General features: G+C 37.7%; 2 protein-coding genes across 5 annotated transcripts in view; one reads left to right on the plus strand and one right to left on the minus strand.

Moving 5' to 3' along the window:
• Positions 1-15,283, minus strand: part of ptpn20 (protein tyrosine phosphatase non-receptor type 20) — a 100,135-nt gene extending 84,852 nt beyond the window's left edge. The window contains exons 1-6 of one of the 2 annotated variants that reach the window (XM_057847955.1): positions 14,758-15,283; positions 4,240-4,387; positions 3,974-4,137; positions 1,086-1,151; positions 397-576; positions 252-321 (exon numbers count right to left, since the gene is read on the minus strand). In XM_057847955.1, coding sequence (XP_057703938.1) covers positions 252-321; positions 397-576; positions 1,086-1,151; positions 3,974-4,137; positions 4,240-4,363 — 604 coding nt within the window. In that variant the 5' untranslated portion in view covers positions 4,364-4,387; positions 14,758-15,283. Of the gene's footprint in view, positions 1-251; positions 322-396; positions 577-1,085; positions 1,152-3,273; positions 3,905-3,973; positions 4,138-4,239; positions 4,388-14,757 lie in introns of those variants that run through there. The other variant, XM_057847956.1, reaches the window with a different exon arrangement.
• The window catches only part of mapk8a (mitogen-activated protein kinase 8a), a 48,865-nt gene continuing 43,285 nt past the window's right edge, over positions 14,776-20,355 (plus strand). Inside the window, exons 1-2 of one of the 3 annotated variants that reach the window (XM_057847967.1) lie at positions 14,776-14,907; positions 15,006-15,274. In XM_057847967.1, coding sequence (XP_057703950.1) covers positions 15,212-15,274 — 63 coding nt within the window. In that variant the 5' untranslated portion in view covers positions 14,776-14,907; positions 15,006-15,211. The remainder of the gene's footprint in view (positions 14,908-15,005; positions 15,275-20,355) is intronic. The other 2 variants (XM_057847969.1, XM_057847966.1) reach the window with 2 other exon arrangements.

Genomic DNA, 20,355 nt, shown 5'->3' on the forward strand with positions numbered 1-20,355 from the left:
CCCTAATATAAACTCAGAATAAGTGTTGATTTTAATTCTGGGTTAAATTAACACTCATGAGTTTACTGTGCACAGTGGTCACTAAAAAGTTTAAGTAAAAAAGTTTATAGCCTATTTTCAGTGTTTTTAAACTAATCACTCAGTGTCTATAATATGTTTTATACTGTTTATTAGCTTGTGAATTGCAATTTATTGCATATTGGCATTCTAAGCTTACATTCTCCACTGATTTAATTCTGGCACATTCTCACCATGAAGCCTTTCTCTGATCATCTGGCTCCGCCCACTCAGAGGCAAGTTGCTGTCAGAACCGTGGTCCATCTGGGGAACGGAAGTACAGTGAAAAACAGGCTACAATGAAACCCCCTCCAATAAGGTCCGTGTTTGAGGACTCACCGGTTCACGAAAGACCTCCTCCACCAGCTGCCTGATGACGTCGGCCGAAGGAGGCAGGCTAGAGGCTTTCTGATGACACTCACAGGCTTCCAGGATGGAGCTGATGGTAAGTCTGCGATGGGACACATCTTCACACATGCTTAGGACGAGGCTGTTGAGATGGTCGCTCAACTGGACTGGCTGAGAGGGGATGACAGTAGTATGTTAAAGACACTGGGTAATGACGAAGATTTTGTCATCATGAAATGTACAGCAAAGTGCATCCAGAAAGATTCAAAGTGCTACACTTATTCCACATTTTATGCTGAAGCTGTTATATAATTTCAAAACAGTAACCAGCCACAGCCTTTCCCAATCACATGTAAAATGGGAAAAATGTGAAGGTTGCTTCTAGAAGGACATGTGAGGTAAAAATCATGCCTGTCACACTAGGGTATGTGAGTTACATGCTGTAGTGACTCCTTGTATGACAATCCAACAGTCACAACTATAGATACAAATCAAAACTCCAAAACCATTTTTTTTGTTTGTTTTAAATCGTTCATCATGGTGTGCGTTGTCAAGAATTTACAGTAAAAATTATAGTACGCAATTTCTTTAGATAAGGCTGAAACGGTGAAATGCTTTGGATATTTTAAGGATTGCACTGGATTTTATCCCCCTATTTGACCTGGATGAAGAGAGCCCACCTGATTTTGAGGTAGGTGAAAATCAACTGACCAGTAGAGAGTCATACCCAGTGAATACACCAGCATCTGTGGAGCAAATAACAGTAACAGGAAAAAAAAAAAAAAAACATTTTCAAAGTGAACTCTCATAAAATTATTGTAGCATATTGTTTTTTTTAACATTTCTCCCTTTACTAAATTAAACAAGTAAATAACATATTTATTTGTATATTATATGAACAGAATGCACAATGGTATGTACGTACACAAGTACATGTATGGGCTGTCAAACTATTAAAATTTTTAATCGAGTTAATCACAGCTTAAAAATTAATTACGGTAATCGTAATTAATTTCAATTCAAACCATCTCTAAAATATGCCATATTTTTCTGCAAATTATTGTTGGAATGGAAAGATAAGACACAAGGCAGACATAAACATTCAACATACTGTACATAAGTACTGTATTCGTTTATTATAACAATAAATCATAAATCCACAAGATGGCAATAACATTATTAACATTCTTTCTATTAAGGGGATCCTTAAATTCTTAAAAGATAAATTTGAGTACAAGTTATAGTAATTTTTATATTAAAACCCCTCTTAATATTTTCGTTTTCAGCCATGTCGCTTTTCTTTTTGTGAACATTATTTTTTTGAGAGATAGGAATATTATTTTTGTTGTGCTTTCACTAAATTATACTGTAGCGACTTAACTGTTCCGGCCAAATGCATGATGGGAAGTTGGGCAACCATGACTGTCAGTGGTGGCTGCAAATGGTATGCAGTATGTTCTGCATTGTGTTCAATTAGGCGTGTTATGCAAAAGAACATTTCCTGCCCTAACGTAACCTATTTGAGGCAATGCACGAATGGGATATCCCGCGCATCCGTTAATTGCGTCAAATATTTCAAAGTGATTCATTTAAAAAATTAATTACCGCCCGTTAACGCTATAAATTTGACAGCACTAGATATATATATATTCATTCATTATCCCTGCCGCTTTTCCTCACGAGGGTCGCGGAGGTGCTGGAGCTTATCCCAGCTAACTACGGGCAGTAGGCAGGGTACACCCTGAATATATATATATATATATATATATATATATATATATATATATATATATATATATATATATATATATATATATATATTTGTATGTATATTTGTATGTATGTGTATATACACATATATACACACACACACATATATATATATATATATAAATACAGGTAGTCCCCGATTTATGAACGAGTTTCGTTCCTACGCTGGTGATGTAACCCGAAGTTCCACGTAAGTCTGAATTAATCCTTTAGGTACCCCTAAAAACCACCTAAATCTCAAAATAACTTTCTAAAAACATGTATTATATGTCATATTAATAAATTCAAGTAAAAATAAGATCGATAGACTACTTACTTCCCACTGCTGACATCGATCACTCCATAATTCTTTTTACAACAGACATTTATTAATTATTTCACCGTCAAATTATGAACACACAATTAGAAAATAAAATACAATACAAGTAGACCCAGGGTTACAAATGAGTTCTGTTTCTACGCTGGTGACATAAACCGAATTTCAGCATATGTCAGAATTAACCCTTTATGAACCCCAAAATAACTGTCCAAAATGTTATTGTATTGTATTTTGTTTAATGATGGAGGAGTCACTGTCATCTGGTGGCAGCGTTGGGTCTGGCTGGACTGTCGCCTTATGACTGAGAAGCAGACTCTCGTCTGACATGAATAAAGGACAGTTAAGCTCTGGTTTGGCCCACATAAGGCTGCAAGTTGTTTCAGCAAATACTGTATATGTTTGTGTATGCATTTGTAATTACGTTTACAGCTACAGTTTGTGGAGTTATGTGTGAGTGATTGATTTGCTATGAGAATTGTAAATACATTCGTTTAGCAATAATTATTCATTCGTAATTAGCATTCGTAGCATTTAAGATAGCGGACTTTTGTTATGCAAATTAGGCTAATATAATCTACCAAATGTACATATTGATCAGACTAGATGGACATTTAAACACCAATTGTTTTATGTCAAGTGTTCTATTGTTAAATGTGTGTCGTTTTGAACATACTGTAGCTAGCTTTAGTTAGTTATGAAGTCGGCTAATTTGTTGATAAATAATAGTAACAATAGTTATGAAAGACACTCATAAAATATTATATGAAGATAGTACTTACATGTATCAGCTTTTGTTGTGTAAAAAAAATCTTTCTGAAGGTTGGCACTTCTGATATACCAAATATGTGTGATCCACAGTTAATTTTTCCAGACAGCCAAAGTTGATAACAATCAATGGTTCCCATTGAATTCCATAGAAAATGCATGTGGGTCATTTTTTGACCCAGTTATGGAAGCTTGGGTTACTGATCCAAAAACTACAATTTCTTCAAATGTATAAAAGGTAAGTTAAAAATGTGACTGGCATAACATCAGAAACACGTTTTTAAAGGAATACCTGCAATTTGTAATTACAACAATTTTTTTTACACATTTACAGTATGCATCTAAGGGTTAATCAATGTTTTAGTGGACTACAATGCGTATAGTAAACCCAAAATTGTTCACGAGGTTAATGTTTGGTGAATTTGGTCTATTTTTGTAAGTAAGGCTTTCGCCACATGCCAATAAATCAATTAGGAAAACTTTAAATGAGCAATCTGAATTATTTGTGCCGTTCAAACGTTTAGGGATTTAGTACCAATATTGACTGAAAAAAATACAAGATGCATGCTGAGCCACTAGAGGGCATGCTCACTTATCTGTCCAGTGTAAGCATGCTTGTCATCAAAAGGTTATTGGGAAAAAAAAAAAAGCATAATGATGTATAAAGTGTTTGTCAGCACTGATGTGAGGTTTGATGACCATGTGTTTACTGACCCTCTCTATGGCAGGTTTGGTTGAGCTGGAGCGGCCCTGCAGCATCTCTGGAGCAGTGAAGGTCGATACCTCCTCTGATAGGCCACAGTTTTTAAATGCTAGGCTACCAGTAGCTGACAGCAGCAAGGAGGTGGGGCTTATGATATTGCACATGTTGTTTTGACCTAGGGGGAAACACACCCAACAAAATGCTTATTCGAGGGTAAGAGAAGTAACACGGGCACACGGTGATCCATGTGGAAATATCCATTTGAATGGTGAGTTACCTTTATCGGAGGCATCCTCCAAACACGCTGCAGTGGCCAGCAGCAGGGCCCAAACCTCCTCCTCCAGCAGAGGCCCCCCTCGGGCCTCCAGGACTTCTGCTAATGTGACGAATGTGCTGCTCATCCTGCACACATTCCAGCGTGTCACCTGAGCACACATACAAACACAGCCCTGATTCACAATGTCATCCAGGGGAAAGGATGGCCTACAACTGCTCTTGAACAACAATATCTATTCTGAATTATCCTTTCCAAGGGAAGGCTCACAATTCAAGTCCCGTTGGGGCCAAAAATATGACTATTCTATATCAGTTGTTTTTAACCTGGGTTCGATCGAATCCCAGGGGTTCAGTGTCTAAGTCTAAGGGGTTAAAAGGTTAAAACACACAGGGCCTTATTTTCGTACGCTAACTAAAGGCACAGTGTAGTTTTAGACTTGGTTTTGGACTAGTTTGCCCCCAATTTACAGGCTTTATTCCGTGTATTTCAACTGCTAGCCCTCGTTATAATGGAAGGAGAAACCGGTTTGCTCAGTGGAAGGTTGACCCGCACTTGGTATGAGGAAGTACGTATAACAGACCTATACTGCGCATATAATTGTGAAAGAATATTTTATTCATGCTTATATAAAACACAAACATTAACTGCTGTGAAACTATATGCGTTTTTTATGCTTCATGTGAAACTGTATCCATGTTAATGTGCTCCATGAATTCCTTTGAACATTTTACAATAGGTATCTGTGGACTGCCTTATCTGATTTAACTCCCTCTTTTACCAGCTCTGGCTTGTACCAGCCAGAGCTAGTTTCCAAGGTCGTAACTCAGGATGTTTTTCTGTGGAAAATCACCAGAGTTGGGCAGTAATAACTTTCACTTATGTTTTCATAGAAGGTATCGTTTCAGAGTAAGCAACGCCCTTTCACCAAGCATGTAGAACCTTGACATGTGTATTTTCGTTGTACTTCTGCGTGGACACAGCACTTGTCTGGATAACGTCATTTTGTACCCTTGATATATATCTTGTTCATTTAGTCTTCGAAGCAGGCAATCCTTGGCTGACTCTTGATTCTTTTCTCTCATGTGAGCTATTGATTGATACTTGTCTTGGGGTTCAAAAGTGAACTTCCCTGAAGATGATAATAAAAAAATTTAATAAACATTTGCGTCACATTTTATGCCATGAAAATAGTATGTGATGCAAGGATGTGAGAATGAAATGAGAATGTAGACATAAAAACAAAAAAGGAATAATATGAAACAAAATTTGTTTCATTTAATTTCCAACATGAAAATCAACAGCATAGGGCAACATTATTTGTATTTAATTTAAAATTTGATGAAATTTGAATGGAAATTCACTTAAATTGCTAGCTTTGCTGTATTGCTTTTGAATTTTAAAAAATGGCTTCATTATTAAATTCTGGAGTGTTCGGTGAATGCACATGTGAAACATGTTGTTCAGTACCTTTAGCAAGGTTATGAACCCTTGTTTTATGGGGGGCATAGTCCCCCGTGGTGGCCGAAAATGTCATAGCATGTAATTGACTTTCCTATATATGAATTTCTTTGTCGGTAAAATGTTGACTATAAAAGTTGTAAAGCAATAAAACAAACAATAAAAACAAATGAAATTAACAAATATATTTTTATAATAGGTCAAAACAATTTTTCAAACACGTCATGCTACTAGCACCTTAGAGACGGCCATTTGCTTTGTGTAGTCAAAACCACCTGAGGACAGATTCTGGCTGGAATATTCAGTCAAAAAGGATGCGGCATCTATTTCTCCACTAGGTAAGACAGAAAAACGTGTGCGCTCACACACACGCACACACACACAGCTGGGTAGGCAGTATGTAAGTGTATGGGCTAAGCTACTACCTGAGCATATATCTTGTAAGTTAATTTTATTGCTGACACTGCGTTTCGGGGTCATCAACATGTTTTGCTCTGGCTCCACAAAAGTCAAACTCCGCCTATGTTCTATGTGCAGTCTACTGTGTTTGAAGACGCCTTTAACCAAGGCACCCATTCTCGTCCTCATTTGGGTTGCAGGTGCTCTGGAATCGGGCCCAGATTACTTTGAGTGTGAGCGGAGTACACCAATCATTCGCAAAGCACATCAAACAATAATTCACATTTATGGACATGTTCAAGTCTTCAGCTCACATAAAATACTTGATGTTTTTGAAATGCGGGAGAGAAAAATTATACAAACACAGGGAGAACATGTAAACTCTGAAACAATCAAGAAGACCAGAGCCGAGATTTAACTCTTTAACCCTCACAGTAGGAGTCAGATGCACTTACTACTATTTTAACAAATCAATAATAGACTAAGATCGAGCCACCACTTTTCAATATAGTGTGTATCCTCTCGGTGTATAGATGAGACAGAGCCTCTCCCAGATGCATTTAAAAATAAGGCACAGTGCACCCTGGCCGGTCACCAGCATATTGCAGGACATACAGTATGTACAATGGTAGTAAAAGGTATCTGAACCTTTTGGAATTTCTCAGATTTCTGCATAAAATCACCATCAAATGTGATCTGATCTTTGTCAAAATCGCACAGATGAAACAACAGTGTCTGCTTTAACTACAACCACCCAAATATTTATAGGTTTTCATATTTTAATGAGGATAGTATGCAAACAATAACAAAAGTGCGAAGAATAACTAAGTGAACCATCACATGTAATATTTTGTGCACCCCCCACCCCCCCTGGCAGCAAAACTTCAACCAGGCACTTCCTGTAGCTGCAGATAAGTCTGGCACATCCATCAGGACTAATCTTGGTCCATTCGTCTTTAAAGAATGGTGTAGTTCAGTCAGATTCCTGGGATGTCTGGCATGAGTCGCTGTCTTTAGGTCATGCCATAGCATCTCAATGGGGTTCAGGTCTGGTTTTTGACTTAGCCACTCCAGAACGTGTATTTTGTTCTTCTTTTTAGCTTCAACTGTCTGACAAACGCCCTCAAGTTTTCCTGCAATACACCCTGATAAACTTTTGAATTAATTCTTTAATTCATGACTGCAAGTTGTCCAGGCTCTGAGGTAGCAAAACAGCCCCAAACCATGATGCTCCCTCTACCATGCTTCACGGTGGGGATGAGGTGTTGATGTTGGTGAGCTGTTCCATTTTTCCTCCACACATAAAGTTGTGTGTTACTCCCAAACAATTCAACTTTGGTTTCATCAGTCCACAAAATATTTCGCCAAAACGTCTGTGGAGTCTCCAAGTGCCTTTTTGCGAACATTAAACGAGCAACAATGTTTTTTTATTTTTTGACAGCAGTGGCTTCCTCCGTGGAGTCCTCCCATGAACACCATTCTTGGCCATTGTTTTACATACAGTTGATGCATGCACAGAAATATTGAACTGTGCTAGTGATTTCTGTTAAGTCTTTAGCAGACACTCTAGGGTTCATTTTTTTACCTCTCAGAGTATTCTGCACTTAACTCTTGGGATCATCGTTGGTGGACAACCACTCCTTGGGAGCGAAGCAACATTGCCAAACTGTCTCCATTTGTAGACAACTTCTCTGACTGTTGATTGATGAACATCCAGACTTTTAGAGATGGTTTTGTATTCTTTCCCAGCTTTATACAAATCAACAATCTTTGATCGAGCCATGATGCACATATCTCACTGCTTCTTTTTCTTACCAGGTGTGTGTTTTATAGTGGGCAGGACAGCTTTAAACCACTCATCAGTGATTGGGCACACACCTGAATTAAATTGTTTGGTAAAAAATGGTTTCAATTGCGCTTTAGGTCTCCTTAGGCAGATGCTTCACTTACTTATATTTCCCCCCCCCCCCCCCCCCCTTTGTCATTTTTTGCATGCTATCCTCATTAAAACATGAAAACCCAGAAATGTTTGGGTGGTTATAGTTCAAACAGACACTGTTTTTACATCTGTGTGATTTTGACAAAGATCAGATCACATTTGATGGTGATTTTATGCAGAAATGAGAGAAGTTTCAAAAGGTTCAGACACTTTTTCGTACCACTGTATGTAGTAGAGATCAACTGATATGGCTTTTTCAAGACTGATACAGATTATTAGCAGTTAGACGAGCCGATAACCGATTTGAGCAAGATACTAAAGCCCACTTTGCTCCTGGTGCTGCATCACCAGTAGATACAGTAGATAAGAAGATAGTGCGAGGCCCTTGGAGGGCCTTATAAAGGTGGAAAGGCGGCATACAAGCGTAACTCTGTTTACCATGACCATTTAACCGGTCAAAAACGTAAGACAACCACAGGATATAATATACAGTCCCCGACAAAAGTCTTGTCGCTTATCCAATTGCTAATAACCTGACTTTTAATTGTTCAATTGGCTCAATGGCTCATATGAAAGCTAAGACCCTCCCAAATGATGTTGAATGTAAAAAAATATATTTGTTTCACTGAAAAAAGATTTATCATTTAATGAAGACATAAAGGTCAAATTTTGGCAAGACAAAAGTTTTGTCGCGTACAGAAAGTAGTGTGAAAATTGAACAAAACATCTACTTCAAATACAAAAATATGTTACATAACATAAACGAATTAAGTAGTGGTGCTGTGAGATCCGAATTTAATATTTTGTATGACTTCCATGGGCTTCATTTTGGAGCACTTCATGCTTCCATCTGCTGAAAAGATTTCATTTTTCAGCACGACCTGGCACCTGCTCACAGTGCCAAAACCACTGGTAAATGGTTTATTGACCATGGGCAACTCTCCCGACCTGTACCCCATAGAGAATCTGTGGGATATTGTGAAGAGGAAGTTGAGAGACACCAGACCCAACACTGTGGATGATTTTAAGGCCGCTATTGAAGCATCTTGGGCCTCCATAACACCTCAGCAGTGCCACAGGCTGATTGCCTCCATGCCACGCCGCATTGAAGCAGTCATTTCTGCAAAAGGATTCCCGACCAAGTATTGAGTGCATAGCTGATATAATTAATTGAAGGTTGACTTTTTTTTGTATAAAAAAACACTTTTCTGTATTGGTCGGATGAAATATGCAATTTTTTTTAGATAGGGATTTTTGGTTTTTCTTGACTTTTTTTTGCCAAAATCATCAATATTATAACAATAAAAGACTTGAACTACTTCATTTCTGTGTAATGAATCTAAAATATATGAAAGTCTAATGTTTCTCAGTACATTACAGAAAAGAAAGAACTTTATCACAATATGCTAATTTTTTTAGAAGGACTAGTATATTCTCATCTGTAAATTGCAACATATGAATTTATTAAATCTAATAGATTGATTTGGGTTTTTTGGGATTCTTTTGAAAAGCCTATTGGAAAAACCTACACCAAAAAAAACATATTTTCAGCAACTTTATATTTTAAATTTTACAGTATTGTATTGCTTATTTTATTATGTTTATTTTTCGTTTAATTTACAGAACAATTTACATTATACAAACAAGTATAGTTATTTTTACATATAAATACCCTTTAATTAACAGTTGTGCTTGGTTCTGTATTTTGCAGAATATAACTGTAAGTTTGACAATGAAAAACATTTTTCCCATTTACATTGTTTTAAAGTCATGAATTCACAGTATTTTCCTGCTAATTCTGCAGACATTTCTTACAGTGATGTGACACAAGTCACTCTTCAGTCCAACAGGAAAAAGGATTTTTTTTTCTCACAGCAAGTTCTGTAACCATTACACTCTCATATAGGTGAAATTTTAAAAAATGTAAAAAGGGTGACAAATGTTTTTTGGGGAGGGAATGAAAAAGAGTTCAATTCAATCACTTACTATAAATCTATTTGATGTGAAAGACGTTATAGAATGGATCATGTAATAACACGTGGAACATGACAAGTAACATCAGTTACTTTGCCGAGTAACTAATTACTCTTACGTTGAGGTAACTGAGTTACTAACTCAATTATTTTTTGGGAGAAGTAATTTGTAACTGTAATTAATTACTTTGTTAAAGTAAGATTAACAATACTGCTAGCATAGGAACGGAAGTCATTCCTAACCCGGGGACTACCTGTATTGCAAAATGGTCATTCAGAAACAAAACAAAGCATCATTGTACTTGCATAGTAAAAGAAACCACTGTCACTGTTATTAATAATAAAAAAAAAATAAAAAATGTTTAAAAAAGCTTTCAAACACTTAAACAACATTTTTTCCCATCATTGTATCATATCATTTCTTTACCATGACTCTGATTGAAAAAAAAAAAAAAAGTTTGTCTGTCTCACTCGATTAGTTTTACTTCCGGCTGTTGTTTCTGCTTGTCCCAAATGCTAAGAGGCTTTTTTCTGACCTCCGGTTGGCTGTGAGTGAGGTGTAGCTGGGTGACATGATCCTGTGTTAGCTTGCCATTTCATGCTTGTGAATCTGCGTTCTGCACTACAAAATGGTTATCATTGGAATTTAACATGCCACAATTGGACAATTTTAATAACTTCTTGTTTCTGAATAAATCTAATCAAATTCAACACAAACAATGGATAGGCCTTTGTCTTACATTTCTGTTAGCAATGGTGAGAGATAATAAAATACTTTTTGTTTTCTCAGAAATCTTTTAAACTTCTGTTTCTATACCAGAAGACTTTCAGGTTCCTTTAACTCTAAATTTAAACAAAATGAGAACTTAGGACTCAAACCTACATTCAAAAACACATCAGCAGCAACAATATAGTATACCGTATTGGCCCGAAAATAAGACGGTCCTGATTGTAACGTGACCCCCTCTTTTTAAGACTCAAGTTTGAAAAAAGAATTTTTGAACACAAAATTAATTTTTATACAGAAATTAATTATAGTATATCTGAAACAAATGATTATAACAATATATTCGAGAGAAAAAGCATGTTATTTAGCCTCATTCAAATCTTAATATCTGACGATTTAAATATGTAAACTAAAGTGCAATCACATTCGTAAATGAATGGCTTCTGGATTTTGAAATGTAAATAAACCAATCTATTGGGCTTCAGGTTTTTGAAATGTAAATAAACCAATCTATTGTGATAAAACAACAAAATTGCAATAACTGCATTAACCATCAAAATGAGGTCTAACTGTAACTGTAGTCTTGAAACAAATCTGAATAAGGAAAAAAAATGCAATAAAATAATGCAAAATGGTGAAACTTGAGAGTAGTCGAGCACTGTCATGACAGAAGATTGCTCCTCAAGGTCAGCATTCGCTTAATTGATATCTGGCGCCATCTAGCGTCGTGAATGGGTATAATGTCTAGACCCCGAGTATAAGACGACTCCCACTTTTTCAGTCTTATTTCAATGCATAAAACACCGTCTTATATTCGGGCCAATACAGTAATACTGAGCATTTACTCGTAATACAGCAGGTGAGTTTATTAAAACAAACATGTAGTGCTGCAACGATTAATCGATTAACTCGAGAATTCGATTAGAAAAAAAGATTCAAATTAAATTTTGATGCTTCGAGTATTTGTTTAATTAAAGTGGTGTTGTAATGGTTTGCTTTGAAAGTGTTTGCATTTAGTTTTATTGATTTGGGTGGATACACTGCTCTCTAGTCTGCCATGATGAACATGAGTGGCAAATTAAGAGCGCTGTGCTTCAAACTCGTCCTGTTTATGAAAGTCGATTGTCATATGCTGGTGTTGTGCAGTAATGAGCAGACGTGACTTAAGTTCAGCGGCGTTTGCTAACTTTTTTTTAATGCGCGCACACACTAGATATCATGAAACAGCAAACTAGATGTGCTACGTCCCATGCCATTGGCTACGTGAGCCCAGAGTGATTATGGGACACGTAGTCCATATACTACATCAATTAATTCTAAACTGTCATGACTGATTGGAAGTTAAGAAGGCCAACTCAATCATACTAGTGACTATAGATAATGTTGCAAATATTGTTAATTCAGTACGTGACACAGATAGATTCGGACGACAAATAGGATGTCTTGCTCATGTAGTAAACCTAGCTGCTAAGAGAGCTGTAGCAATCAACAGTGTGCCCCGCCTCACTTTACAAACAGTAAAGATTGTTCTCAGCACTTTTATACAAATTTTTTTCAGATCAGTAAGAAGTAAGCACATAATTATTATGCACTAAAATGCATGTTTGTATGATGGCAATTCAATTTTTGCTCGTTAGCAAAAAAAAAAGTACATATATATATATATATATATTTTTTTTTTTTTTTTTATTCTTTTTTTTTTTTTTAGAGCATTAAATGTATTGAATCGGATCAAAAATCATGTCCCCCGTATCGAAAATCGTACCGGACCGTGACTTAACTGTATCGTTGCATACCTATGGAACACCATTGCAGAAGCTATGAGGGGAAAAGTTTTCATTTGCCTAAATGCTTAAGTTATTAAGTGCAATTTTTTTTTTTTTCTTGAAAAACACAGTTTATTTATTCTGTGTTTCTGTGCCGTATCAATATTGTTGTCTTTTACTTAGGAGGCATGGTCTATTGTTTTTAGTTGTGATTTCTTAAAGAGTATTTTTGAATTTAAAAGTAAATATTTATCGTGTTTAAATGGGTGTACTTGATCTATTTATACTGTATTCTCACTGTGTTATTGTAAATTGGTTTTTAAAAAATTGGGGGGCGCAATGATATCGCATATCGCAATAATTTATGAGATAAGTTATCGCACACTAAAATTTGTTATCGCGACAGGCCTAGTTTGTTGATGCTATGCTAGATGGCTCCAATATTTCCTGACTGTAGCTGACAGCCTACAATCTACGCCTAGATATCACATGCATATACAACTCCATGCGAAATGACAGACTCGGCGGCTTTAGTAAACCGCAGCCATCTTAAAGCAGTAGACATCTCAGAAAGGCTCTGTTGTAGTGAACCTTCCTAGCGCACCCAACTAACTTTTTTATCTAAAATACTCTTAAATCTGCAAAATCTTGACTTGAATCTATTCATAAATGATTAAACAGTTTTAAAACCTTCACATGTCGAAAGTAGACAGAAGGGAACTAATGCAAAAACGGGAGCAATTTTAACAACTTTAACAGTTGATTCACAACATTAAATGACTTCCAAACATAGCAAAGGTTACTATGTTTTTTTTTTGTTTTGTTTTTTGTTTTTTTGAAAACATGAAAAAAGAAAACATGAAAGGTAACACCAGTTACTTTGCCAAGTAACTAATTACGCTTACTTTCAGGTAACTGAATTACTTACTCAATTGCTTTTTGGGAGAAGTAATTTGTAACTGTAATTAATTACTTTCTAAAAGTAAGATTAACAACACTGGTCATAAAGATGAAGTCTGCAAAATGAAAAGTGACGAAAGCGGAGATTTTATTCTGCCAATTTGTTGCCAAACACAATTTGCCCGCAACTATTGCTGATCACAATGTTCCCAGACTCAAAGATTATATCGGTAAGTTAATTTTATCAATTGACCTTTTTAATTTATAAGCGGACACACTAACAAACTACTTTCAAGCCAAACTGAATTGCGGGCTGAAGTGCAGCCATCAAGACATGATAGAAATTGCCAAAAGTGCTACATACAATTATAACAAAAGTTCCTGTTAAATTTTAGTAATCATGATGTAGCTGAAGATATTGATTGTTCTTTGATTGCACCAGGTTGTATGTTACAATATTACCAATAAATTCATATTATTTAAAAAAATGAGTTTTATTTTTGTTTCATATTGCACACTACGTATATAAACATTGTAAGATTAGTCACCCATTTGTAAGGGCATACGTCACTATTTGTAAGATTGCCAACGGCATCGGGTTGACAGGTATGCTAACATGACTTTGAAAAAAAATCTTGGTATTATTGATGCTCAAAAGATCCCTTCCAGTATTTTTTCAACCTAACAAAAACTACCTACTGGGCTTTTTTTGATCAGTAAGCCCCGAGGCACAGTTATATCCCTGGTCTAAATGCTCCAAGGGAAGTGTTAGGACACTCTCATCAATACCACAACAACCTGATTACTTTAGTCCTTATTAAACTCTACTCTTGTCCAGGAAGGATTGTTGGTAACCAACAGTAACAAAACGGTGAAAAAATGATATGAGGGCCTGTGCCATAACTCATGAGATACTTCCTTGCATTCGCTGGAGGCAAAGTAATTCAAGAAGTACACAGAAGCTGACACCAACCTTGTCATATATTGTCTTGCCATTTTTTGAGGGGGGGGGGGAATCTTAGTGACTTCTGCACTTTTCGGGGCTTTATCTTCTATCTCAAAATGCCTACACTGTGGCATATTGATTTAGGCCAACAACTATACCATGTTATTGACATCGTTAATCTACTTTACAAGCACCTAACAGCAGCCACACAAAAGCAGAGTGGCTGCTGTTCAGCAAAAGGGGACAATCTTGGATGCAGGCCCTCGAACTTCCTAATATTAGTAACCATGTATGACAGGTAGCACAACATTATATGGGCTGGATGGCAGAGGTTACTTCAAAGTAAATCCCCCAGTGTTCAATCTCAAGAGAGCTGTCCACAGTCCAAGATCCCTGCTATGCAGGCTTACCTGGTCACATACGCAACCCAGCAGTGTTTTTGTGTATGTTTGTCTTCAGTGCTTCCACCACCAAGCATTGAAAAGAATTCTTCCGATCATCGCCTCGCTCCTTCGATGCCTCCCCGGAAGCAGCAGCTAGTCCTCGGCACGGACATCCAGGTTGGCAGCGTCATGGAGCCCCTGTTAATTTGCTCATTTACCGCCGCCTTCAAGACCGCAAACTTTTTTTTTTAACCTGTAATTTTCTCTATTATTAGCACCTCGACGCTAAACACATAATTGGATCAGCCCTCGCGGCTTGACGGCGACAAGTCAGAAGCACCAATAGCGGGAGGCGAGAGATCAGCCACGCCGATGTAACTAATCCGTCTGACGGCTACGCGGTGCGGTGGATCAGCAGGCGGTAGGTGAGCGGTATCGGTGGTCCGGGAAGGACGACGCAGCTTCGCCAGGGGCTGCCTGCATGCCCGCGTGGGTGCACTCCGGCACAATGATCATAACACTGCAGACTCTCTTGGAACAAGGGGTAAGACTAGACTAGACCGCTCTTACTGCGCGAGTCTGCACCGGGACATCCAGGTGGCGCTCCTATGCGCCTCTCTGCGGGCCCTGCAGGGGCATCATGCGCAGCGGACACCGGGGGGAGATTCAGGTGGCTGCAGGGGAGGATGATTGGACTATCACGAACCGACTTGCACTATGCAGATCCACTGCAAGATTTAAAAAAAAAATATACAGTATTTTGGCACAGTCAGAGAGGCATACTTAAAGGTATTTGTACTTGAGAGATGTTGCTATTATTTTGTCTATATTTAATAGGGTCGCCTCCTAGGATTTGGGGGGGGGGGGGGGGGGGGGGGGGCACTTTATTTTACAGGGATTTTCGCCAGACATTAAATGTATGTGGTGAAAATGATCACCGTAGGTTTGCATAGGGATGGTAGGGGCATAACACTACCAACTTTTCAGGATGCTCAAATTGTCCCCACCAACTTTTAAGCAACCTTATATGCATGATCAAGGGTGAAAGTGGCTAGAATTTCTTGTCGGAACTCTCCGACGTGGATGTCGCCACGGAGCCAGGAATGTTATTTATTTATTTACTTATTTATTTTTTCTTTCATCTCGGGGGGTGGGGGGGGGGGTCAAAACTTTTTAAACTACTGAAATGCAAAGAAAACTGTTTTAGCAGTTATTTCTATAACACATACAAGAACTGATAGGATGTATTTTAAAATTGAAGTTAATGTAAACATTTCCTTTTTTTAAATAATAAACATATAAATAACATATCTTTAGAAAAATAAGTACAAATTACTTATATTATGCAGTCAAATGGAATATATTTTGAAGATCGCGCAAACATTGGCTTTTTTAAATCATAAGGAAATGAATAAGTAGCCTAACATAAATGAACAAATATGAGTCCAAAGTTCACATAGACAGCTAAGATGTTCTAAACCTCCCCATCAGAGCAAATAAAGCTAAATATAATAAATAAGCCTCCTCAACCCTTTCATTGCCCTTAACGATTTGATCCATTTAATGTTGCATTGCCCTTTTTTGTCGCATCAATTCAACAACTTTTTTTTTTTTTTTTTGCTGTTTCAGAAAATATGCACATTCCAACCAATCAAAGCTAACGATCTCTGCTGATCACATTTCAGTATGTCAGCCAATTGAACGGATAAATGAGTCCAGGCATTTTTCTTTGCTGCACATTAGCACATTGACGTGACTCATCATCATCAGACTCAGATAACTGCAGCAGCTGGGGAAACCTCCATGCCATCCATGGAACAAAATAAATAATAAATATTGGTGGATACGGAATACGCTACACAAGCACTTTATTATGCTTGTTGTTAACACTTGTGTATGTAAATTTGGTGTTGGTAGATTGTTTTCTTCTTTAAGATGAAATGCATGTGTGGCAGATTAGCTTTTTTTTTTTTTTTTTTTTTTTTTTAATTTACATAGCGTTTTGACAGTTGCCGTCATATTTTCAGAATCAAAGCACCGTGTACCGGAACAGCATTCTGGCCCTGAATCTTATACCGGAACTGCGTTCCTGACCGTTCTGGCCCACTTTCACCCCTGTGCATGATATGATGAGTTCAGTTATATGGGTCAATTACATTGTCTTCCCATATGTTGCAAAGATAGAATTGACCTTACCATGATTAAGTTAACTATTTTCATTATGTTCAAACTTATATTTACCCCTTTTCACTTGTTGAATATGCCGGTCCATTTTTCCCCCTCAAACGCACGTTTCGGTGGCTGATGGCTTCACACACCTCCGACACACACACACTCACACAGCCCCAACAGAATTACATTTCCAAAAAAAATGCCGCCTCCTCCACCCCTTCGAAGCATAAGCGGATTTAAGGGGGGGCCAGGCCCCCTCCTCGTAGCAGAAAAGTGTCATTGCATGTAATTGACTTTCCTATATATGATTTTAAAATTAATTATTTTCCGGTAAAATATTGTTTATAAAAGTTGTAAAGCAATAAAACAAACAACAAAAATGAATGAAATGATATATATAATGGGTCAAAATTGTTTTTTGAACAGATCATGTGACTATTGTAATGATATGAGCAAATTGTAACTGCATGTTTGATTAGTAATGTCTGCTCGTCACAGCACACGGAAGTCAGAGATCCGCAGCGAGCTCGAGACAGCTGATAAAAAGCCCGCCACTGGAGAGTTAACGTTGATGATGCCTTTCTTCCGTTCTGTACCTAAAGATCTGTCAGTCAACCCTTTCAGTAAGTTGTCTTATTCAAGAAACCCACAAAGTAACACAACTAGCACATTAGACAGTTATTTGCTTTGCTTAGCCAAAACCACCTGAGAAATGAAGCGACAAGATGGATATACGTAATTTTTTCAAACCTAAGCTTTCAAAAGCGACAACAACTACTGAGCAAGAACCGAGGATTGAAAATGTGGACCATGAAAAGCCAGAGACCACCGCCAAAATGGTGAGCGGAGTTTCAATTTGCCCCACTTAAGACGCTGATTGTATAACAAATTTTTCACCCTTATAATATTTTGCTCCCAAAGCTGATGTGGCGGTGAATAAGCCCTCTTTTACATTCAATTGCATTCTCATTGTTATCCACGGGTGCTAAATAAACAAGTAACATCGTAAACATACATGTTGAACATGAATATGGCTTAAATTAATGCTTAACTACACAGCGAAGACGTAAACAGGGATAGAGCGGCGTGCAGTTGTTGTGTGCAGTTAACTCGGCCGAATGTGTCTAAGGAGAACTTTTCTACATGTCTGTCCATGATCAAACGTAAGTAAATATTCCTTTATTTAAAGATAGTTTGTAGTGTTTACTTTGTAACCGCTGTATTCGCAGCCATTTTTAACAAAAAGCAAAATTTGACAGAACACCTGTTAACACCGGCTGGCGTACCATATTCAATGGATGACGATCTTGGCGAAAAGTATAGCTGTCCTAAACAGCCTGAATTAGGATTCTCCTAAAAAATGATGGGAAACAAAAAAACGCTTATTTTCAACATATTATAATAATTATTAGGCTCGAGCGTTTACGTCACAGCAATGGGGGATCTGGAGAGATTTCGTGAGATTTGACCACAACGCAGCCATGGAAGTAGGTCTGTATCATGGGACATTTAAATGGCAAATACAATTCAACTACGAGTGCCACAAGATGATAAGAAGTTAGGAAAACTTGCCAGTTCGATACAGAGACAAACTCGGTTGTTGCAATTCTTTACCGCACAATAATTTCCACCATTTTTAAAGAGCGATCTGTGTCGAAATGCCTCACTGTTAATGTTTCCCGGGGTTCTGATACCGAACTTCCTGCTTCCAAAATGGCGAGAGGGGCGGGGGGGGAGCTACGTCGTACACTCGAGCCTAATTCTTGGAAGTTAATTTTATTGCTGAAACTGCGTTTCGGGTTCATCAACATGTTGAGCCCCCCCTGCCCCAAAAGTCAAACTCCGCCTATGCTTCAAAGAGGAGGGATATTTGGAGTTGTTTTTTTGTTTTTGTTTTTGTTTTTTTCATCCAGCAGCAGCCACTGCAAGCAATTTAAAAAAGACGCCAATGTTGTGGAGGTGGGAGACACAAAACTAATTTTGCTACTAAAAGTTTGCCCTAAGTCAGCATAACATTAAACTGTGTGAACTTGCTAACCTGCAAAACTTGAGTAGGAAACTGCTTGGAGAGAAGTGTCCTTGTGTTTGTGTTTTCTACACTTAGTGAACTCTGCTGGAAACTATATAGAACTAGAAAAACGTGAGCAAGAAACTGCTTAGAGAGAAAAGGGTGCTGCATAACCTCATATGCTGCTCACACAACATTATCATAATTATGTATATTAACTATGTACATTAAAAAAAAAAAGTTTTTTGGGGGGTGGGGGGATGCCGCGAGCTACCCACACTAGTGTTCGATCAACTGGTCGATCGTGATCATTGGAATGAGTACCCTTGATATAGCATATCAATTAATTAGATTCATATTCGTGAGAAATGTAGCCCTGAACCCCATTCACCCAATCTGTTCGCTCTTATTAATGTCCCATCCCGAGCAAAAAGTGTACATACACGTTATGGTCTTATATTGTCCCCACCAATGTTGAGACCTAACCTACGCCCGTGGTATACACACACACACACACACAGCCACACATATGCAGTGGTGGTACCTCTACTTACCAGGGCTGTGTAGAGACCGAGGAGGGGCAGGTCCTCATAGATCAAAAGGGGCACATGAACAAGAAATTAATACACGTTACAATAACATAACTTCCAGTTTAACCAGATTTACAGTATTTACAATTGGCTGTGACTGTGAGAAACTTTAAAGTGCCTACAACAGGAGAAAAAAAGTCTAAAATAGCTTTAGTATGTGAATTAGAATCATATTTTGAAACGATTCGACCATATTCAACAATTTGGCAAAGCGCAGATGATGAGAAATGAGTCTTTTAATCTGCCGTTTAACCACGCCTACCATTATAGCAAGGGCGTAGGTTTGCATAGGGATGATAAAGACATAACACTACCAACTTTTCAGGATGCTCAAATTGTCCCCACCAACTTTTAAGCAACCTTATTTGCATTATAATATAATGACTTCAGTTATATAAATAGATTTAGATTGTCTTGCCATATGTTGTAGGAATAGAATTGACCCTAACGTTATTAAGTGAATTTTTTTCATTGTGTTCAGACATGCATTTACCCCCTTTTCATATGTTGAATGTGCCGGTCCATGTTTTAACCCTTAAACGCACGTTTGATTGGCTGATGACTTGACCCACACACACGCACACAGCCCTGACACAGACAACATGTCAATGACAACATGCCTCCTCATCCGTCCAGCAGCAGCCACTGTAAATAATGCAAAGGAAAAAAAAGTCAATATTGTGGAGGTGGGGAACACACCACTAATTTTGCTACAGAATGTCCGACCTGCATCAGAGTTAGCATAACATTAAACTGCGTGAACTGTCTAACCTGCTAAACTCGAGTAGGAAAACTCGAGTAGGAAGCTGCTTAGAGAGAAGTGTCTTCCTGTATGTGTTTTCTCCTCTTAATGTT

This window comes from Corythoichthys intestinalis, chromosome 10 (genome assembly GCF_030265065.1).
Source record: "Corythoichthys intestinalis isolate RoL2023-P3 chromosome 10, ASM3026506v1, whole genome shotgun sequence".
In the NCBI taxonomy this organism is placed as follows: Eukaryota; Metazoa; Chordata; class Actinopteri; order Syngnathiformes; family Syngnathidae; genus Corythoichthys; species Corythoichthys intestinalis.